Raw genomic sequence first — 23,758 nt, 5'->3', positions numbered from 1 at the left:
GACAACAGACCTCTGCCCGAGGATCTCAAGGTACGTGCTGGTGCGTATGGGACTAAAAGGTCAGAAATATAACAAGGCGAGAGGCCATGAAGAGCTTTAAAAGTGATCAATAGAATTTTAAAGTCAATTCTAAAACATACTGGGAGCCAGTGTAATGAAGCTAAAATAGGAGTAATGTGGTCATATTTCTTTGTTCTGGTTAAAAGCCTGGCAGCTGAGTTCTGGACAGTCTGGAGTCGATCAATAGATTTTTGGGTTAAACAGGTGAAAAGGCTGTTGCAATAATCCAGGCGTGATGAGACGAAGGCCTGTAAAATGGTCTCGGTGTCCTTAAAAGTTAACATAGATCGAATTTTAGCTATATTTCTAAGTTGATAAAAACATGATTGAACAAGCTTTGTGGTGTGCTGCTCGAAATTTAAATTACTATCAAACCAAACACCAAGGTTCTTTGCCACAGGCTTAATGTGATTTACTAGGGAACCAGCAGATGGCAGTATTTGATTTGCCATCTGCTGGGACCCGATGACCAGGATTTCTGTTTTGTCTGAGTTCAGCTGGAGGAAATTATTTGACATCCATTTTTTAACTTCACAAAGGCAGTTGTTAAGTGAACTCAGCATTCCAGGGTCTGTGGATCTGAAGGGCAAGTATATTTGTGTGTCATCAGCATAAATATGAAAAGAAATGCCATGTTTATGGATAATATGTCCAAGGGGAAGCAGATACAAGGAAAACAAAATGGGTCCTAAGACCGACCCCTGAGGCACACCATATTTAACAGGACAGAATAAAGAGACATAGTTGTTTACAGACACATAAAACTTCCTATTTGACAGGTAGGATGAAAACCATTCTAGGGCAGTACCAGAGATCCCCACCCAGTGCCTCAGTCTGTCTAACATGATGTTGTGATCAATGGTGTCAAAAGCAGCGCTAAGGTCCAGGAGTACCAGGACTGAGCACATACCTTCATCAGCAGACATTAAAAGGTCATTGGTGACTTTAAGCAGGGCAGTCTCAGTGCTGTGGTACTTCCTAAAACCAGACTGAAACTTATCAAATAATTTGTTATTTTCCAGCACAGTGAGCAGCTGTTTGGACACAATTCTTTCTAGAATCTTTGCAATAAAAGGCAGTTTTGAAATTGGTCTAAAATTATGTGGGAGGGAGGGATCTAAACCAGGTTTCTTTAAAAGTCGGTTCACGCAAGCCGTTTTAAAATAATCAGGGACACAACCAGTAGATAGGGAGCTGTTGAAAACAGAGATCAAATGGGGCCCAACAGAATCTATTACTTTTAGTAAAAACATTGTAGGTATTACATCAAGTGGGCTGGAGGACACTCTCATTTGTGATACTGTTTTTAAAAGCTCAGACAAGTCGATGGGATAAAACTGGTTAAAACTCTCTTGTTGCTGGTGAGGAACCTCTGAGTAAGAGGCCGCAGGGGTAATAGAGGCTCTGATTGACACCACCTTATTGGTAAAATAAGATAAAAACAATTCACAGTCATCATTACTTCCAGCTGGGCACAAGGAGGGGTTGGGTTTACCAGCTGATCCACAGTCTTAAACAGAAACCTGGGATTGTGTTTATGTGTAGTAATGAGTTCAGAAAAATAGTGTGTTCTCGCATCCTTAACCATGTTATTGTAGTTAATTAATAAATCCTTCAGACTGAGGTAATGGACTTGGAGACTGGATTTTTTCCATCTGTGCTCTGCTTTCCTGCATTCCCTTTTTAGGCTGCGAATGCTGTCATTTATCCAGGGTTGCTTACTAGCTTTAGACGTAGGCCTAACCTTTAGAGGAGCAGTAATATTTAGTGACGACAAGCAGATATGTTTGAAGTGATCGACCAGATTGTTGGTGTTGGAATCAGACAGGTGTTGGCTTTGGCTCTGAAAGAATGCGCAAAACTTTGAAACACTTTGTTCATTAAAGATGCGAGAACACACGGAGCTTGGTGAGGCGGCATGAGTAACAGGCGAATCGCAGCTAAAAACAATACATCTGTGGTCAGATATGGTCATGTCCACTAATTCCACAGAGGAAATGCTGACACCCAGGGTAAAAACCAAGTCCAGTGTATGACCACGGTTATGTGTTTGCCCTTTGACATGTTGTTTGAAGTTAAAAGAAGTGGCCATATTTAAAAAGTCAGTTGCATTAACATTGTTTGGGTCATCAACATGAATATTAAAATCACCACAAAGAACAATTCTGTCATAATTTAAAACCAGAATAGATAAAAATTTAGGAAGTTCTGATAAAAATCCTCCAGGAGGTTTTGGGGGGCGATAAATTATAACAAATATGATAGGTTGCAGCCCTCCAACTTTAAGAGTGAGAACTTCAAAGGAGTTAAATTCATCACAGCGTACTTGATGACATTTAAAATTTTTCCTATACACGCTCACTAGCCCACCACCACGACCACTGACCCTCGGTTGACTAAAACAATCATATTGAGGCGGACACAGTTCAGCTAGCTGGATATAGTCATTCATTTGGAACCAGGATTCAACGGATTTAAAAACATAAAATCTAGATTTGCAGACAAGATAAAATCATTTAAGATAAAAGTCTTACTTGAGAGAGATCTCACATTGAAGAGAGCCATTTTAAATGAGTTTGTTCTGAGTGCTGGAGTTGGTGCAGTTGTCCTAATCCTTAAGAGATTACTATTATTTCTGTGTGGAATGTGCACATTTCGGTTTACTGGTCTATGCGTAATGATGACAGGAATAGAAGTCTTTGGAACAGCGCTGGGAGCAGACAGCTTTACATGCCAGCAGGTGGAGACAGTTGTTTGTGGCGGTGAGGCAGAGATCTGTTCAGTGAGCGGTGGTGAGTCCAGGTGTGCTGCATGAATGATTAGTCATTCACGTAAGTCATGTGTGGACCGCACCACATGCTGTATGTGCGCAGCTAACATTTCTGAGCCCCGTTTGTTTGGGTGAAGTCCGTCTGTCTTAAAAAGAGACATTCTTTGTCAGAAAATATTAAAATTATCCACATAACACATACGATGAGCCCTGCAGGCGGACTGGAGCCAGTCGTGGAGGCCAAGGAGTCTACTGAAGCGGCCAGCACCGCGACCAACTGTGGGAATGGGACCAGAGATAAAAACTGACTTTCCACACTGCTTTAAAAAGTTAAAAAGACGGTTAAAATCTAATTTTGTCAGCTCAGACTGCCGAAGAGCTGTGTCATTTGTTCCGACATGGACTATCACTCTTGTGATGGAGGACGGGAGCGACGGCATCAGGTCCTGGAGTTCTTTTAAAATGTCAGCCATGGTGGCACCGAGGAAGCAGTGAGTGGTAGCGTTAAAGAAACGGAGGTTTCTGGTTATGGAGTCACCAATTATTAGTGTGGTTGGGGAGAAAAGAGGACGAGGAGATGCTGGTTGTGTGGTTCCAGAGCAGGACTGAGCAGAATCTGCTTCAACACTGCGTGCGGACTGAGGATGGAGTGTGTGAGCTGCCGAGTGTTGTGTTGGAGTAGCAGTAACAGACCTGAGAGAAGGGCTACCTGACGGTGCAGGGTGGAGACGGCCTCCGGAGCGTCTGAGCACAGCCTCCTTCAGGATCCTACGTCGGGAAGCGGAGGTTTTTGACCGGCGGAGGTTTTTGAAATCCCAGAGGCTGCAGGGCTCGCTGTCTGAACGTGATGCTGTTGAGTTCAGAACTTAATTGGAACAAATCAGGATGAAATCTAAACATATTTTATGAAGTGGTGTGTATTAATATCCTGCTTCTCATCATTAACACTGAGTACAGATGTGTGTAGTCCACATACAGGGTAACCTCGAGTTAACGACGAACAAAACCTGCTCGGAGCAGTTTAGAGATGCGGCGTAATTGCCATGGCAACAGACCTCGGTTTACACCTATCCACCTTTCGTAGTGCGGGTTAACTGAGAAGTTACACCCGACGGCACAAAGTTACTCCTGAAGTTACCTGGATAAGCCAGTTACCTCGTTTCGTACTACAGGCCACTGGTCTTAAACAGGCTGCGACCTTTGCTGCTGTCTCTTATTCATTAAAAATCATCAATTAACTTCAACTGAACTAATTTGAAAGTTAGTAGTTATAGTATTTAGTTATAGACTCAATTATTTCATGTGTCATGTTGCACAGTTAGCTGTTGAGGTTTGGTAAAAATTAATACAAAATAATAATTATTATAGAGAAGTTGCGATGGAGCAGTGGATTAAACCCTTGTCTTTGATTCCCACTGCAACACATCCATTAAATAAATTATTGTCATGGGTCCTGCTTTACCATCCATATTAGAGCCGCCGCCAGTTTAATCGGGGTGACGGGGGGGGTCTGAGTATATTTTCCTGCTTTTTTGCCCTTGGCCTATCACATGCCTGCCTGCTGTGATTGAACCTCTCTGTCTGTGTGACCTCACAGTTTTCCAGCATGCCTCAGCTGTGGAGCTGTATGAGGGGGAGGAGTTTGTCCTGCTGCCCTGTGAGTTTCAGACTTTTGAGATGAACAACCCCACAGTGGTGTGGAGCCGCTACGATCTCAATCCTCCAACCGTCCACCAGCGTCAGCAGGAAGGTGATGAACTTAAAGACCAAAACCAGCTTTACAGCGGCCGAACATCCATGATGACTGACGCTCTGGAAACTGGAGACCTCAGCCTCAACCTGACAAAACTCCAGCTCTCTGACAGCGGCAGCTACACCTGCACTGCCAGAGCAATAGGAGGACAGCGGAGAGTGAGAAATATACAGCTGAAGGTCAAAGGTGAGCAAGAAAACCTAACACCTGCTGTAGATACAGGTCAGAGGTCAAGTTCTTTGTTTCTTGTTCCCACAGAACAATTTCCAACCTGGGCCACAGTTCTCTTGGGTATCCTGGGTGTTGGTGTTGTTGTTACTGCTGCGGGTCTTATGGTACATTTCCGGCGCTACTTCATGTCAGGTATGTCACTACTACTGACTTATCTTTACCCTTGTCACTCCGTGACTGCTGAGACAAACTGCAGCTCTCTTCTTCTATGAACTAAAAGAGTTAAGAGTTGAAAAAAAACTGCAGCAGAAAACTGAAGAGAAACTCCAGAAGTAATTCCAGAGTTCCTTCAAACTCAATTATTCTGAGTAAAAATCAGCTCTTCAATGTAACTTTAGTAAACAGCATGTTGTGTGGTTTACTGCATTTATCTAGACAGAGGTAACATTTCTTATTCTGTGGTTTTAAACAGCAGGCTAAACGCTGCAGTCCTGACAGTCATGAGCAGCAGCTTTAGTAAATGTTCAGTCATCTGGTCGAAAGTGGCTGAGAAACCACTATGTGCACTTTACAGGGTGCTCTGAGTAGTTACCAGGGAAGGAGTGAGGAACCAATCAGGAACAACCTGAGAATGAATCAGTCACTAATACCAGCTGCTGATGACTCTCAGTAGAGGACTGTGTAGAAGTAAATGCTGTGTTTCTGTCCTGACCTCTGGTTTGTCTTTCAGCAGCTTTTTGTGGATTCTCAGTAAAATCTCACCAGCTTCTCGTCACTATGAAGGGATGAAAATTTAGTCAACTCGTGCAGCAGCAGGAAGTGTTCTTTACTGTCAAAATCTGTGACTGTAATACTAGTAGTACGTACTGATTTGGCCTTAATGTAGTATGTATTATGCAGTATGCAAACAAAAGCAAAATCTGCAGTATGCCAAAAATAACCAATCACTAAATCCACTTCTACCAAGTTTTGAGGTGAGAAATCAACTGTGTAGATTTCAAATATCCGCAGTTTTACAAAAATTGTTGTGGAATCGAAAATGTGCTCGAACGGTTTCGGAGTTGAGAAGCTTTCTAAGTGCAGCGGGGAAAGCTAATGACCCTGCCTGTGGGGTTATCTAACAAGCCGACGCAGCAGCCGAGTCCAGCAACAGCGGGTCTCTGCGAGACAGTTTAAATGTTTGTACCGCTGTTATTCTGTCTTAACATTCTGAGTAATGTGATGTAACGTTTTTCTTAAATCAAGAGACATCTGGCTCATGATGGACAGGCTTGTGTAACTTAGAAGCAGTTTGATAAAAAAATAAATAATAGCAGAAGCTTAAAAGGGGACTCTTGTGGGTTTATTATTATCATTCGTGTAATGTTACAGTTGCGTTACAGTACTTGCTTTTTATTAACTTTTATTTTATAGAATTCTTATTTATGCACCAATATACCAAAGCAAACACTTGCTACAGATCGGCTGCAGCCTTGTTGTCCTTACATAAGATTTAAAAACCGGAAAAACTGGCTAAGCCTGGCCTAGCATACTGTAAAATAAATCAATTTAACAGTTTCATACTACAGTAGTATATAGCAGGCGGTTCTGAATACAGCCTCTGTCTTTCTAACAACTCACCTTGTTAGCTGAGTTTGGCTGTTCCTCACCCAGTTGTATTCCTGCTACCTGCTGTCTAAGTTTCCATTGAATGAAGCCTTAGCTTGACACTGTAACTATTCCCCTCATCCATATCAACAGCAATAAACCCAAAGGACCACTCTGTAAAAATGTCTCCATTAACTTAGATACTCTCTGCTTGCCTGACTGTTCCCTAAGATTACTCCCCAAAACTTTCTTGCTAATTAAAGGTGCATTTAGTTAAAAGACAATCATAGCAGTCAAATATAACATGTAATATGAATAATATTTTTGCATTCTAAATTATCCACACATGTTTTATGGGTAAATTTTTTGATAAATCAAACAAGTAATTGCATTATTGTAAAAACATCAACTTTTCCTTCTAGTTCCTTCTACATCGATGAACTGAAATATTGCACGCTATATTTAAATTTATCTGCATTTAGGCTCATGCTAAATGTCTCTGATTCAGTTAATGATTGTTGTAACCTGCATGTTGAGTTGGTGATCATTAGCACCTGTTTGGTATAATTGATTAATCATAAACCTGGTGATATGCTTACAATATCCCTGACTTTGTGCAAGTTTACCTAGAAGAATCAATACTGTTTTGAAGGTAAAGGGTAGTCACATCAAATATAGATTTGATTTAGACAACACTGTCTCTGTTAGATGGAACAATGGGACATATTTCAGAGTTCCTGCTGCTGTCTGTACAGCTGATGTTGTGCTTTGTAGTCCTCTCAGTCTACAAGGTGGAGGTGGATTCAGGGGTGGAGTCTGTCCTGCTGCCCTGCAAAACCACAGCTCACCTGCCTGAAGACGTCACAGTGGAGTGGAGGAACAAAGTCAACTGGAAGGTCCACGTATATAAGAACGGCTCTGACCAGCCTGAAGAACAGGACGGGTTTTACAGAGACCGAACAGAGATGAAGAGAAACCTGCAGAGACCTGGAGACCTCAGTCTGACCCTGAAATATCCCACAGACAGAGACAGTAACACCTACACCTGCACCGTCTACAGAGGGGAGGGAGACATCCTGATGGAGAAACAAGTCCTGCTCAAGGTCAAAGGTCAGTGCTGGAGATACAGGTCAGAGGTCAGTTTTGTAGATAAACATGTTCCAGTTGAAACAAACAAAGGTTTGAATATTATATTACTATTTTCCTTCTAAAGAAGGTTGTTGTGATGAATATTAAACGTTTTCAGAAGTCAGGGTAAAGGCAAGTTTATTTGTGTAGCACATTTCAACAACAAGGCAAATATAAAATAATTAACACACCAAAAACAAGCAGAATGATGTGTGAATTTTTTTTTACTATCTTTATCTTTAAACTATCTGGGTCTGGCACATGTGATATCACCATCTCAACTTGTGAAAAGGTGTGTCAAAAGAGCCTCTTACCAGTAGCTCAGTCAGTAAGTCACCTTCTCTGAGGATCTGAAGTTCCAGGGTTCAAATCAAAGTTGCTTACAATGGTGGCGTTCAGATTAGAGAGCTGCTCTATACAGATCATAATGAATTGAAGTTTTATTTGGATCCCGTGACACTTTCTTCTTATTTTTCTCTCCTAAAAAGTGTTTGTTCAGCTTAAACTTTATAACTTGAAAAACAAAATGTTACAGGTAGGTTAAACATTTCACCCAGTGGTCAAGAACATATAATGACACTCTGATCTCCAGGTGATGCAGCACTTTACAGGGTGCTCTGGGTAGTTGCCATGGAACAAGTGAGGAACCATTCAGGAACAACCTGAGAATGAATCAGTCACTAATACCAGCTGCTGATGCCTCCCAGTGGGGGACTGTGTAGAAGTAAATGCTGCATTTCTGTCATGAGCTCTGGTTTGTCTCTGAGCAGCTTTTTGTGGATTCTCAGTAAAATTTCAGCAGCTTCTCTTTTTTGTAGATTTCTTTAGTCTGTGAACAGCAGGGCCCAGTGAGAGGAGCTGGTTAGCTCCGTGTGCAGCCTGTCGCCTGCAGATCTTCATCCAACAGCTCACTGTAGCTGGTCCTTATTCCATTATTCCCTGCAACATTTCAAAATGAGCCGCTGGCAGAAAATGTCTGAATGGCCGTTGTTCGGTTTTGTAGACACATTTTTGATGAACGATAGCGGTCAGTGCTAATCTTATTCACACACACTCAGCATTTCCTGTAAGTCCTTCATAATTAAAATCAACTGGTGTTTCACCAGTTAAATGCTTTTAATGTGAAGCTGCAGCAGCAGGAAATCTTCACTTTGCATTAGCAGCAACCTAATACTACAGTTTTTCACTTGGTAATACTGCAGATACAGTGGGTACGGAAAGTATTCAGACCCCTTTAAATTTTTCACTCTTTGTTTCATTGCAGCCATTTTCCAAAAATCAAAAAAGTTCATTTTATTTCTCAGTAATGTACACTCAGCACCCCATCTTGACAGAAAAAAACAGAAATGTAGAAATTTTTGCAAATTTATTAAAAAAGAAAAACTGAAATATCACATGGTCATAAGTATTCAGACCCTTTGCTCAGTATTTAGTAGAAGCACCCTTTTGATCTAATACAGCCATGAGTCGTTTTGGGACAGATGCAACAAGTTTTTCACATCTGGATTTGGGTATCCTCTGCCATTCCTCCTTGCAGATCCTCTCCAGTTCTGTCAGGTTGGATGGTAAACGTTGGTGGACAGCCATTTTCAGGTCTCTCCAGAGATGCTCAATTGGGTTTAAGTCAGGGCTCTGGCTGGGCCATTCAAGAACAGCCACGGAGTTATTGTGAAGCCACTCCTTCGTTATTTTAGCGGTGTTCTTAGGGTCATTGTCTTGTTGGAAGGTAAACCTTCGGCCCAGTCTGAGGTCCAGAGCACTCTGGAAAAGGTTTTCGTCCAGGATATCTCTGTACTTGGCCGCATTCATCTTTCCCTCGATTGCAACCGGTCGTCCTGTCCCTGCAGCTGAAAAACCCCCCCACAGCATGATGCTGCCACCACCATGCTTCACTGTTGAGACTGTATTGGACAGGTGATGAGCAGTGCCTGGTTTTCTCCACACATACCGCTTAGAATTAAGGCCAAAAAGTTCTATCTTGGTCTCATCAGACCAGAGGATCTTATTTATCACCATCTTGGAGTCCTTCAGGTGTTTTTTAGCAAACTCCATGCGGGCTTTCATGTGTCTTGCACTGAGGAGAGGCTTCCGTCGGGCCACTCTGCCATAAAGCCCCGACTGGTGGATTGCTGCAGTGATGGTTGACTTACTACAACTTTCTCCCCTCTCCCGACTGCATCTCTGGAGCTCAGCCACAGTGACCTTTGGGTTCTTCTTTACCTCTCTCACCAAGGCTCTTCTCCCCCGATAGCTCAGTTTGGCCGGACGGCCAGCTCTAGGAAGGGTTCTGGTCGTCCCAAACGTCTTCCATTTGAGGATTATGGAGGCCACGGTGCTCTTAGGAACCTTAAGTGCAGCAGAAATTTTTTTGTAACCTTGGCCAGATCTGTGCCTTGCCACAATTCTGTCTCTGAGCTCTTCAGGCAGTTCCTTTGACCTCATGATTCTCATTTGCTCTGACATGCACTGTGAGCTGTAAGGTCTTATATAGACAGGTGTGTGGCTTTCCTAATCAAGTCCAATCAGTATAATCAAACACAGCTGGACTCAAATGAAGGTGTAGAACCATCTCAAGGATGATCAGAAGAAATAGACAGCACCTGAGTTAAATATGAGTGTCACGGCAAAGGGTCTGAATACTTATGACCATGTGATATTTCAGTTTTTCTTTTTTAATACATTTGCAAAAATTTCTACATTTCTGTTTTTTTCTGTCAAGATGGGGTGCTGAGTGTACATTACTGAGAAATAAAATGAACTTTTTTGATTTTTGGTAAATGGCTGCAATGAAACAAAGAGTGAAAAATTTAAAGGGGTCTGAATACTTTCCGTACCCACTGTATGTAAATACTGCAGTACTTTGATCAGTGGGCCACAGGCTCAGTCAGCACTGTGTTACCTCATTAGACGATAGACAGTGACTGAAGAGACATTTATTTCAATGAAAACCTTCAGATTCTAACTTTAATAAAGATTTGATTGAGTCCATCTGACAATAATACTCAGTGATTTAATAAACAGTCAGTTGTGCTGTTGATTGTAGAGACACCAAAGACAACACTGTCTCTGTTAGATGGAACAATGGGACATATTTCAGAGTTCCTGCTGCTGTCTGTACAGCTGATGTTGTGCTTTGTTGTCCTCTCAGTCTACCAGGTGGAGGTGGATTCAGGGGTGGAGTCTGTCCTGCTGCCCTGCAAAACCACAGTTCACCTGCCTAAAGACGTCACAGTGGAGTGGACAGCTAGAGATGACAGGAAGGTCCACGTATATAAGAACGGCTCTGAGCAGCCTGAAGAACAGTTCAGTCTTTACAGAGGCCGAACTGGCATGAAGAGAAACCTACAGAGATCTGGAGACCTCAGTCTGACCCTGAAATACCCCAAAGGCAGAGACAGTAACATCTACACCTGCACCGTCTACAGCAGGGAGAGAGACATCCTGATGAAGAAACAAGTGAAGCTCTGGGTCAGAGGTCAGTGCTGTAGATAGAGGTCAGAGGTCAGAGCTGTAGATGCAGGTTAGAGGTCAGAGGTAATGTTCTTTGTGTTTCCTGTTCCCACAGAACGATTTCCATTGTGGGCCAAAGTTCTCCTGCCTTTCCTGCTTCTCCTGGCTGTTGGTCTTTTTGTTGCAGGGTGTGTTTTGGTGCATTTTCGTCACTATTACACGTTAGGTATGTTACTACTACACTTCCCATCATGCCAATGGTTGTCTTCCTTACCCTTGTCATTCTTTATAGCTGAGGTCACTTAATTCTTACAGAAACTAAAATAGTTTTTTGTTAAAAACAACCCTGTAGAACAGACACATTAGTTCTTTGTTGTTTCTGTGCTGATGTGTGTAAAACATGGCTGACTGTGGAGGCTGAATCACTGTTCTTCAGAACACATGTTCACAGCACTTTACAGTGCGGTTTGAGTGCTTACTAAGGGTAATGATTCACCAAATCCATTGTTTGGTTCAGATCCAGGCAGGCATGATCACTCAATCATTACTGGACCAAAATACTCAAGTGACACATGCAGTTGGAAGACAAAAAAATAGGTTTACAGTACAATATTTACAAAATATAGGCCTACAGCTCGCACTAACTTTAAATACAGTGTTTCAAGATACAGTTCACTTGGCCGGGCCATCCAGGTATAATAACAGCAGCCTAGGTTGTTTTTAGCGACCAATTTCAGCATTTTGCAGAGAAACACAGAGAGATGCTATCTGGTGTTAAGTTACAAGACATGGACCACGTTGGTTAAATCCACATACGGCACACTTGAAACAGAATGATGAGTTTATTATTCACAGTGACTTTCTGAAACCACTACTGATGGAGTCTGGGGAGCAGGGAGGGACAGAACCGCGTCACACCCGCTCCCGCAACACAAAAGCTCACTGTGGCTGCTCCTGACTCTTCCATCACTCCCTGCAACATTTCAAACTGAGCCGCTGGCAGAAAATGTTAAAATGGCCGTTGTCTTGTTTTGTAGACACGTTGTTGAATGAATGAATGATAACGGTCAGTGCTAATCTTACTGACAAAAAGCATTTCCTGTGACTACAATAAAAAGTAAAAGTCAACTGGTGTTTCCCCAGTTAGATGCTTTTAATGTGAAGCTGCAGCAGCAGGAAATGTTTACTTTGCATTAGCTGCAACTTAATATTGCAGTTTTTCACTTGGTAATACTGCAGATATGTAAATACTGCAGTACTTTGATCAGTGGGCCACAGGCTCAGTCAGCACTGTGTTACCTCATTAGACGATAGATAGTGACTGAACAGACATTTAATGAAAACCTTCAGATTCTAACTTTAATAAAGATTTGATTGAGTCCATCTGACAATAATACTCAGTCATTTAAAGGTTCAGTGTGAAAGTTTCATTGCCATCTAGTGATAAGGGTTGCGTATTGCAACCAGTGGGTCACAGTGCATTCTCGTGTCCTTGGATGGTCCCAATTTCCCGAGTTGCGATGTTGTTCTTCAGACATCAGTGTGTGTTTATATTAGAGCCCGACCGATTTATCGGCTGGCCGATATTATCTGTCAATATGAGCTAATTGCATTTAATCGGCATCAGCCATTTTATAACAGCAGATATGTGACTATTAAAAAAGAAACAGAGAGTCAGATCCTTCACTCATGTCATGGGTGTTGCATAGTTTGCCCACCAGAAGGCCATCAGCTGAAGCTCCCCAGTTAACTACACTGCCTCACCACAAAAAACACAGAAGAAAACAATCAGCTGACCGGATCTTACCCACAGTAGAAACCAAACACGCAGAGGGCTGTGTTAGCGGTGAATCGGTATGTTGTTACGTTACTTACATGACTTTATAATTATAATAAAAACAGACCCAATCACTAAAATGAAATCTCAAAGTTGCAGGTCCTCGTTGTAGACAGTCATATAGTATTGGATACATTCAACAGCAGCTCACTGCCTCATAGACGGCATGATTTAGACCGATGATGAGACATAGTTTCAAGTAGCTTTCGTTAGCATTAAAGAGTGCTGGTAAAGGGATGAACTACATGTGAATATGCTACATGGAAATTATGGCATATTATGTGTAAAGTGAAATACACATGCTTATTCTCTGTTTACAGATTGCTGAAAAAGTTGCACCTTCACGCAGCAAAAATTTATTGATGTGCAATTGTTTACATGTTCATTTTGTGGGACAGTAATCTATTTTATTAACATAATCCATTTAGAAAAATGTTCAGTAACACTTTCTATGAAGGTCATCGCTATAATGACTTATTCGTATATTTATAACACGATATAATGTGTCCATAAGACATTATAACAGTAATCACTTACAAACATGCATTAGGCGCTATAGCAAAGTTCATCAACCTTTTGATTTAATGTTTTATAACTAATAGTAATACCAGTTTATGTCAATGTGCACCAACAATCTCCGACCATGTTCCATATCACATTATAACCACCGACTCTGCCTAGTTATAAATACACTTTAGTCACCATTTACAATTATTGATATAAAATGGTATAATAGCTTATAGTAATGTTTAAAGTTAGATAGTATGTCTTTGTTTGCTTTAAGTGTTGAAATATCTATCCCTGTATAATATATTACAAGTGGACATAATACCATATGAACTAATTATAAGACCTTATAATATATGAACTTTGCTATAGCGGCTAATGCATGTTTGTAAGTGATTATAACAACTGTTATAATGTCTTATGGACGCATTATATCGTGTTATAAATATATGCATAAGTCATTATAGCGATGATCTTCATAGAAAGTGTTACCAAATAGTCTTACCTGATTTTATTTAACATATGATTAACACTACATAAAAAACTGTTAAATAAATTAAAATCATATCCTGCATTCATGAAAACATCATTAAAAAGGTTACAAACGTTAAAGTTGTTTTGTATGACTTGAAATAATGTACAGTTATTACACTTCAGTAAATGAAATAATGTGTTAGTGACAGGAACCTATGGATAGGAAGCCAGTGTTAAATAAGTAGTGTTCATACACTGTGGGATAAGGTTTTGTGGAGTAAAAATAAAAACAATGGTTCAGCAAAGCAGTAAGGTGCTGTCAGGGAGAGAGCCAGCCACAATGGAAGGTGGGACTTTTATATCCTGTAGCGCTCTGGCAGCAACACCTCAAAATATCTAGATAACGTCTATATTTTCAATGTCATATCAGTGGTCTAAAGTCTAGTTTATGCTGTGTGACCATAAACTACCGCAGTCACAGAAAACTAGTTTTGCCGGATATCATAGTACAATGTGTTAAACATGAGTCGCTAACCTTAGCCTAGCTAGTCATGTCTGAGTGAACAAATGCACTGCCAGTCAAGCTTCATGCCAAGCTAACGTTAGCTAACTGTTATACATATCATTCTAAAAAAGGAGAATCTCTTATTTAGACCGTTTTTGACTCGAAAAACTTTTCAACTTGCAAAACTGCAAAATTTATTAACTTGCAAAACGTTCTGACTCACAAGGAAAACTTTTTGACACAAAGAAGGCCTGTTTATTTTTTCATTACAAACATGATTTTTGATTGCAGTGCGATAAATATGATATAATACGGGTTTTTTTGTTGCTTGCATTAAAAAGACACAAAAATACCTTCATATACATGTAAGGGGACCCGCGGTGTATGGAGATAGAAATGACAGGTTTCTGAGGTAATAAAAACATAACAGTTCATTATGTAAGGTCTTTATATACCACTGAAAACATAGTTATGGATATTGAATTGCATTTCTGTCAATAGATCCTCAGAAATATAACAAACTGGGTCTTTAATAAACAGTCAGTTGTGCTGTTGATTGTAGAGACACCAAAGACAACACTGTCTCTGTTAGATGGAACAATGGGACATATTTCAGAGTCCCTGCTGCTGTCTGTACAGCTGATGTTGTGCTTTGTTGTCCTCTCAGTCTACCAGGTAAAGGTAAAGATCTGAGGTTAAACGTCATCATCTTTATGTTCATGTATATTTTCTGTTTCCCACAGGACAACTTATTTCCTGGTACCTGTTTTCCGGGGTTCCCCTGGTTGGTGGTCTTTTTGTTGCCAGAACGCTTGTCATAAATTATTGGCACTATTTCATGTCAGGTATGTAACAACTACAATACTTCCTATCATGTAAATGGTTATCATTCTTACCCTTGAAGCTGCTCGCCTGCTTAGGCAGACTGCCGTTCACTTCTTTCAGAAACTAAGAGTTAAAAACAACTGCTGCAGAGGTCAGTGCTGAAGATACAGGTTAAAGGTCAGAGGTCATGTTCTTTATGTTTCTGGTTCCTACAGAACATTTTCCATACTGGTGCAAAGTTCTCCTGGTTCATCTGGTTCTTTCGGCTCTCCTGTATCTCCTGGTACTTGGTGTTGGAGGTCTGCACCTTTCTGAAAATCTCGAGTATGGGAACCTGTCAGGTATGTCACTACTACTACATTACCCATCAAGCCAATGGTTAGCATCTTTACCTTTGTCGCTCTTTGATTGCTGAGTTTGCTAACTTCTTCCAGAAACCAAAAGAGTTGAGAGTTAAAAACAACTGCTGCAGAGAGCTGAAGACAAACTTCCAAGTTCTGTTCTAGAAGTTAATTATTGAAAATAAAGAAAATGTGCCAATGAATGGCCCATAAAGCAGGGACAGGCAGCGGCCCACTGGTTTCAAGTCTATACTGAAACTGGCCCTCTGTTTCTTGTGTCAAACGCCCGGGTTCAAAAATGTGCCAAAATAAATGATGTGTTTGCTACCGGGCTGTAGCTTCAACATCAGCTGCAGGACTTGACAATGTGCAGCCACAGTCACTTGAAGGAGGAAAGGATTGCCGTGGCCACTGCCAGGCAGAGGAGGAGACATATGACAGGGAAGCAGAGGGACATAGTGAGCAGGAGGAGAGTGGAGGTGACGTGGAAATCATAGCTGAATAGGGACCTGTAGGGAAGGAGCAGGAAGGTAGGGTGTGTGCCGTGCCATAATGATGATGATTATGAGTACTTTAATTAAGGCAGATGATAAGTGAGACCGTCACTTAATTCTGGTCATCTTTCTGTTAGTCAATGTTAAATAGCGTAGCAATAAGCTATGTGACATTGTTTTTGTAGCTAAAGTTGCATAGCCAACTGTCCTTATGGCTGACTAGGTGATGTCAGCAACACGTTGGCTAAGCCCACTCTGCCAACCTAGGTCCCTATGTATCATGATCAAGTTACACTGAACATAATTATAAACCCAACACTTTTGTTTTTGCCCCCATTCATCATGAGCTGAACTCAAAGATCTAAGACTTTCTCTATGTACACAAAAGGCCTATTTCTCTCAAATATTGTTCACAAATCTGTCACAATCTGTATTAGTGAGCACTTCTCCTTTGCACAGATAATCTATCCACCTCACAGGTGTGGCATATCAAGATGCTGATCAGACAGCATGGATATCGCACAGGTGTGCCTTAGACTGGCCACTCAGAATAGGGGCTCCCTTGATAAAGTTATGACTGTACAAAATAGGCCTAATAAACAACCCTTTTAGCATAATGTGCTAAAATGGATGAATGTTTATGTAACATGAAAACCATTTTAATTTACAGACAACAAAGTTGTTTTGTGTTTACTCTCATCTGCTGCATGCAATACTTGAATAAACTGCTTTGACAGGGAATTTTAACAATTCTGGACCTAATAATAATTTGATATGATACTGTGTCTTCTAGCAGCATTTTCTTACCGTTGAAAATTACTTTTACTTGTACTTGAGTATGAGTTGTGACTCCATGACCAATTCTGATCACCAGGGAGTCAGTAAATTAGTGCAATGAGTACACTGGTCCACTTCACATAGCACTTCACATAGCACTTCAGCTTCATAGCGGTTTGGAGGAATATTACAGTAGGTATACATATTTAAGAGGACTGCAAGGATGATGTATTGGTGAGGGAATGTCTGACCGATTGTGGTGGGCCGCCTGGCCCCAAACTGTATTGGCCGATGTTTTGAGCCACTCTAGACGTGACAGAAACCATTAGTTCCTGTACCTCGTATTTTGGCAATAACACATTTTTCTATCCTTACTCAGCCTCTGAGTTCATGCAGGAGACGTAGCAACCAAGACCTGTCTGTCTCCCTTGCTATACACTGATTTGCTAATATGTGTCACATGGCGCCTTTCCACTGCATGGTACCAGCTCGAATATCCTACAACACTCTCCTCGTCTTTTTGGGTTTTCCATCGGAGAAAAGTTGTACCTGTACCTGCCAAATGGTACTTTTTATCGTATCACCTCTGTCGAGGTTCCAAGCGAGCTGAGTGCTCTGGTCCCACAGTCACTTAGACCACTGCAGCCAACGCAGCAGAGACTCCAGCAACGACAGAGGAAAACACAGCTGTAAGATTCTTGTGAGCTTATCTGTCTTTAGATTCTGAGTACTGTTAAAGCGTTTTAACTTAAATCAAGAGACAGCCGGTGTGTGTGGTTTACTTGTGCGTGTCGCGTTGAACATTATGTTGCAGCAGTTTCGTGTGGTGTTTATTACGACAACGAGCTACATCGAGGCATACTATCTGCATGGAAAACAGAGGACAGTGGGTCAAAAGTGAGTCGGGGTGAGTTGAGCTGGTACCAGCAATGGAAAAGTGCCAGTATGTATTACGTTATTACATATTGTACATATGATGGAGGTCAGAGGTCATGTTCTTTTTGTTTCTGGTTCCCAAATAACCGATTTTCATCTTTGGCCACAGTTTTCCTGGCTATCGTGGGTCTTCTGTTTGCCCTTTTACTCCTGGTTTGCGGAGGTTTCATTGCTAGGACTTTTTTGAAAGATCTTCTGCGCTACTTCATGTCAGGTATGTCACTACCACACATCCCATCATGCCAATGGTTATCATCTTTACCCTTATCGCTTTGTGACTGCTGAGACTGATTGCCTCTTCTTCTAGAAACTAAGAATTGAGAGTTAAAAACATCTGCTGTAGCTCTCCAACATAAGTGTGGTTCACTGCATTTATTTGGACAGAGAGGGAACATTTTTTCTTCTGTGGTATTAAACAGCAGGCTAAACGCTGCAGGCTTGACAGCTTTAGTAAGTGTTGTGCTCAGTCATCTGGTCGACTGCTGCTCAGAGCAGGCACATTAGTTTTTTATTGTTTCTGTGCTAATGTGTGTGAAACATGGCTGATTGTGGAGGATCAATCACTATCTGTTCTTCATCAAACATGTCTGTAGCTCTTTACAGGGCACTCCTTAGTCTGTGAACAGCAGGGCCCGGTGAGAGGAGTTGGTTAGCTGGTCCAGGGTGTTTTGTGAGTTTTTGTGCATTCAGCATCACTGATGCACTTTATCAGCTTACAGTCCCAAACAGAGGAAGGTTGGCTTCAGTTTTTAGATGTTTATATTGCAAAACTCTACCAGCTACGTTACCACTCGGTCACAAACGGGCTGCGACTCACAATGCAAAAACAGAGCAGGTGTGCTGCACACTTACACCTGACACCACAATGCTCTCACTTACAATCCTCCCCCTTCAATAAGCCTGAATAGAAACCTCTTGGCTGAAAAGACTGGGGGCCAATCTGCTGGGTAATGTGGTGGAGCAGCAACTGTTCCATCAGGGTCTGAGCTGCTTGTATCAGATGCTGGCTGTTCATCTCTGGCTGTGCGCGTACAGGCTGAGGCTGGATGTGGATTTATTGTGATCGTACTGGCTGATGACACATCTACGTTACTGACGAACTTAAGCATTGCCACTCTAAATTATAGATATTTTCTATAAATTAATGTTATCAGCTGATTTGGCCAAATATGTGATGCTTATTATTTACTAAGATGTGCATCCATATTGCCCTGTTTTATCAACATTGACATATTCAATGTCAATTCATTGCTTTCTCTCTTGTATTAGTCCAGAGTTGTAACTTAACCTTAACTGAGAGAAAGATGACTGTCTTATCTAATAATAATAACTATTTCAAAATGATGTGCGCCTATGAGGAGTGCTATCACATCATCTGGTCCCACAGATGTTTCATGCTGGAATGTGCAAGTTTCATTTGTGCATGAGCGCATTTAGAAGCACAACACGTTTATCTTTTCCAGGTTACAGGGTACACATAAATACTCACTTTCACCTTGGACAGGAAAGTTTTACATTTGTTTTTCAATGTTGCTCGACTCGTGTGCGCTGCATGCTTTTCTTTCTTTTCATGCTAATAATGATGTAATGAGATCTCGTGCAGAATGTAACTGAGTGAAATGTCGTCACTTGGCTTAGAAATGTAGCAAAGTGAAAGTTGCATAACCCTAAAATGATCACTGAATGAAAAAAATTGTATTCTTACGAAAATGAGGTAGTACTTAATGGCTACAAGGTAATTAAAACATGGTATCTAATGGAAATTAGATACTACCTCCTTCCCACGTTTTAATTACCTTGTGCCCCTTTGTCCGGAGTGCTGAAACGGAGCAGGGATCAAAAGCTAACTAACTCATAATGGTTCACTGTCTTAGCCTGCTTGCTTTTCAATATAACTGTCATTAATTCCTTTTCCACCCATGTAGGGGGGGGGGGGGGGGAGACTAAACACCTCCCCTGCTGATTTTAAGTGATCATTGTGAATGCTCTGTTTAATGCTAGCCTACACACAGAACTTAGCAGATGATTAAATGTACTGTAAATAAGGTAACATTTAAAATAAAAGTAATCTACAGTAATTTATATAGGTCTATACATAGGCAACAGATGTCCCCAGTTTATTTTTATTTGCTCTTTGGTGAATGTAAACCGCAGTAACAAGATGAAAACACCACCATCATAAAAAGTCTGTTTGGGAAACAGTGTCTATTGACAGCCTTTTAGCACCAAACATCAGCGATGTTGATAGTCAGCCTGTTTCCTTTCAATATAACTGTCAGACCTAATACCTTTCCCACCCATTGTAGTAGCGTGAGAGAGAGAGAGAAGGGGGGGGGGAGAGTGAACTAGAGAAATAGCTGTTTTTGTTGCCTCCCACTGATTTTAGGTGAACGTAAACAGCAGCAACAAGATAACGTGGTTATCTTCCTCACATAGAAAGTCCAGGCGCACTGCCAGCTCGGAAAAGATGCATGGACTGCTTGATCCAGGATGTTGATAAGCAGGTCTCTGTAAAGATTTGGGCACAGCAGTCTCTGATTTTCATTTCTTGGCCAGCCTTAGTCCCATTTTGTCCAGAGGTTAAGGAGCGGCTTTATGTCCAAGCTGGGCCAACATAACTCTGATCCTGCTCTCTTTCCTCTCTTTCCGCTGCCATTGCCATAGGATAACTCACTCCTAAAGTAAAATTAAAGTTAATCAAATACTCTCTATCCATAGCTGTTACCCAAGGAGTGCTTTAGGCCGGTGGCAGCTGGAGCAGCTCTCTGCAGTCTCTGCTTTAGGGAGAAATGTGGCTCCATTGTGCTGACGCTTTTTATATGCTCTTAACTCGTGGCCACGAGGTAATTTAAACGCGGGATGCTTTACTACCTCGTTCCCATGTTTTAATTAAAATTTTTATTTTTTTCATTCAGTAATCTTGTATTAATTTGTACTTCTTTACTTTCCACCACTGCTGAACAGATTCTAACTTTAATAAAGATTTGATTGAGTCCATCTGACAATAATACTCAGTGATTTAATAAACAGTCAGTTGTGCTGTTGATTGTAGAGACACCAAAGACAACACTGTCTCTGTTAGATGGAACAATGGGACATATTTCAGAGTTCCTGCTGCTGTCTGTACAGCTGATGTTGTGCTTTGTAGTCCTCGTAGTCTACAAGGTGGAGGTGGATTCAGGGGTGGAGTCTGTCCTGCTGCCCTGCAAAACCACAGTTTATCTGCCTGAAGACGGCACAGTGGAGTGGAGGGACAGTTACAACAAGAAGGTCCACGTATATAAGAACGGCTCTGACCAGCTTGACCAACAGGACTGGGCTTACAGAGGCCGAACAGAGATGAAGGAAGACCTGCTGAGAACTGGAGACCTCAGTCTGACCCTGAAATACCCCACAGACAGAGACGGAGGACGATACTGGTGCACCATCGACCGGCGCATCAGCAGCATCTACTGGCACGGTATCGACCGGCGCATCATGAGAGTGAAAACAGTTGATCTCAGGGTCAAAGGTCAGTATGCAGACTGAGGTCAGAGTCTCTGTGTTTGTTTCTGTCTGACTGTCCTCTGTCTCCTCTGCAGAGAGAAGCAGGAACAGAAGCAGCTCCACTGATCCAACTCCTCTGATGGCCGATCAATCTGTTTGATCTTTGATCATTGATCCGATCTGACTCTGGATCAGAGAGAAAATGGAGGTGAAGCAGCTGATGGAGGACAGATGAAGACAGGAGGACACTTTGTCAGCTTCCTCTTCACTCTGACTCCTCCTACTGACTCTCACACACAGTCTACACACTCACTATTGATTCCTGTTGACCTCACAGGCAGCATGTTGTCTCTGGGTCATTCTGCTTCCTCCATCATCCAGGATGTTCCCCTCACTTTCACAGGTGGAGCAGAGAGGAGCCCCAGCTGGATCCTATGAGGACGTCTGTTACGGGGCAGAAACAGGCTGCTTGTTGATTGGTCGGCCGATCTGACGGACAGTAAAAGTGTAAATTCTAATATTAATATTCCTCCAGAAGTGTAAAAGGCAATAACAGCAGCAGCAGAGGCTCTGAACGTCTTCATGATGATTCAGCAAATGAAAATGATTCCATGTGTGGAATCCAAATCAGAAATGAATCCTAAATACTCTGTCCCTCTGTCTGCTTCCTCTTCTTCAGCCAAAAGACTTCTCTCTTCTTCCTCTTGTTGTTCCAGCTTCATCTCGGCTCCTTCAGGAGAGCTGAGCTCCAAATGTCTGTCTTCTTCATTCTCTAATCTCAGTCTGCTGTCACACTTTACAAACAAACCACAGGTCTGATCTGCAACATTTCTCTCCATCTTTATTGCTCCCTCACATCTGGGGCCTGAATCCTGAAGCAGGTTTAACTGAGTCTGGGTCTCTCTGGTTGATCTGGTCTCACTGAGTCTAACAATGGCCGTCCAGCATAACCAGTATCATGAAGCTGCTTATGGACTGGCTCTGTTAACTCTGGGTTTTCCATCCAGCTCCGAGTGTGTTGATGTGAAACAGGACGAGTTGTTGGTTCCAACATCATCATCACAACCATGAAGGAAAAGCTTCATCTGAGACCTGCTGAATATTTATTAGACAGATTATTGGACAGATGCTGCAGGAAGCTTTCAGCTGGCAGGAGACACAAGACTTTAAAACATAGAAACAGGACTCTGAGACTAGATCCAGGTCCACACAGGTCCAGTAAAGACACTAGTTATAGTCCAGTGAAGCCAACAAGGTGTTAGTGACTGTATATACATGTCAGTCTTTTCTCTAAATGTGGAAATGTTGGATTTCACACTTTGTCCTTTTTTATACAAAAAGAAAGAAATCAGATGCGACAGATTACCGTTTCTGTTCAGTTAGTTACTAAAACTACAGAGGAAACCAGTCGCGGCTCAATAGGACCTGAAGTCAGGAGAAAATGTTTCCTGCTGTTGAACTGTGAATATTATTGAAGAGTATAGTCTTTCAGAGCTGAAGGAAGAGCAGGAAATATTCTAACCATCGTTACTAAAGATCAGGGTGGAGATCTGTGGGCAGAGCAGATTATTGCTGCAAACAGATGAACAATAAACCCGTCCAGCAAATTGTAATAGAAAAGCTGTGGAGAAAAAAAAAAAAAAAAAAAAAAAAAACAGTCTTGCCATTCTTTAAGATACATTTGGTTTTAGCTGAAAGTTAAAAAGGTGTCTCTCTCATCTTACAACTTCCTTTCAATGAGTTTAAAACCCTTTAAAAAAAAACAAAAAAACTTACAAACGACTTATGGCAAAGCAGCAACGATAAACTGTTTTCTTCAGTTTAGATCAGACTTCTGACGACTTAACACTTAATTGTTTGTTTTTTAACTCAACTTCATCTTCAACTCCATTTTTCTTCTTTAATTCAGCCCAGACACCCAGTCACATGTTCAAGCTTAGGACTGCATTTTTTGGTTTATATAACATGTTCGGCTGTGCTACGTGCGACTCTTCATTAGTTTAGTGTAAGACAATGGCAAATAAATCATTTGAATTGAATGGTTCAGACATTTGGCAGTATTGTACTCTGAGGCTGTACTCATTCTTCTAGCAAAACGTCACTGAAAAGGCATTGGAAAAGTGAGTATACAGTTAAACATCCTGCTTTGCTAGGAGACGAGATTAGGCTTTGATTTTGTGAAAAATTCTATCTAAATAGCCTAAACCTAAAAAGAATCACCAGCTTGTGACTGTTTTTTTGAGAAAAATTTCTTTTTAAGAACACTAGGCCTCCATATTTGTTGTCACTCTTGGTAAGGTAACATTTTACAGTTTTATTTTGTCTGTGTTGGGATAAATATGGACTGAAATAGACGTCCATCTTCCACAACTGTTTGTGTCCTAAATGATGACCAATACTGACAGCGGAACCGACAATGTCTGAAGAAATTCACAAATAAAAAAAACTTGCTACAAACAGGTGTCTTTGTGATATTTATTAAAGAATAACAGAGTGATTCAGCTGAAGGGCAGAGCTCATACACCAGAGGGCTGTTAGAGAGTCTGACCCAGAGAAACAGAGAAGACATTTAATGCTAGAGAATAATTGTGGAGTCCAACAGAAAAGCCTTTCTCAGCCTTGAACCACAGTGGAAACTCCTGATGCCATTACAGTTC

General features: G+C 41.4%; 1 protein-coding gene across 4 annotated transcripts in view; it reads left to right on the top strand.

The window, feature by feature from the left end:
• Window positions 1–23,558, top strand: part of LOC119912609 — a 390,500-nt gene extending 366,942 nt beyond the window's left edge. For 2 of the 4 annotated variants that reach the window (XM_038731886.1, XM_038731883.1), the window contains 10 exons: window positions 4,428–4,769; window positions 4,842–4,946; window positions 7,116–7,451; window positions 10,618–10,944; window positions 11,035–11,145; window positions 14,986–15,087; window positions 15,283–15,408; window positions 17,725–17,829; window positions 20,764–21,126; window positions 21,197–23,558. In XM_038731886.1, the coding sequence (XP_038587814.1) occupies window positions 4,428–4,769; window positions 4,842–4,946; window positions 7,116–7,451; window positions 10,618–10,944; window positions 11,035–11,145; window positions 14,986–15,087; window positions 15,283–15,408; window positions 17,725–17,829; window positions 20,764–21,126; window positions 21,197–21,261 (1,982 nt within the window). In that variant the 3' untranslated portion in view covers window positions 21,262–23,558. The remainder of the gene's footprint in view (window positions 1–4,427; window positions 4,770–4,841; window positions 4,947–7,115; window positions 7,452–10,617; window positions 10,945–11,034; window positions 11,146–14,985; window positions 15,088–15,282; window positions 15,409–17,724; window positions 17,830–20,763; window positions 21,127–21,196) is intronic. The other 2 variants (XM_038731885.1, XM_038731884.1) reach the window with 2 other exon arrangements.
• The last annotated feature ends 200 nt before the right edge of the window (window positions 23,559–23,758 follow it).

Source organism: Micropterus salmoides, unplaced genomic scaffold (assembly GCF_014851395.1).
Source record: "Micropterus salmoides isolate LMB-PRFRI ecotype aquatic unplaced genomic scaffold, ASM1485139v1 Ms_hic_scaffold_2, whole genome shotgun sequence".
NCBI classification, from domain to species: domain Eukaryota; kingdom Metazoa; phylum Chordata; class Actinopteri; order Centrarchiformes; family Centrarchidae; genus Micropterus; species Micropterus salmoides.
The sequence above is the reverse complement of the archived record's forward strand: the minus strand, read 5'-3'. Positions and strand labels throughout refer to the sequence as shown.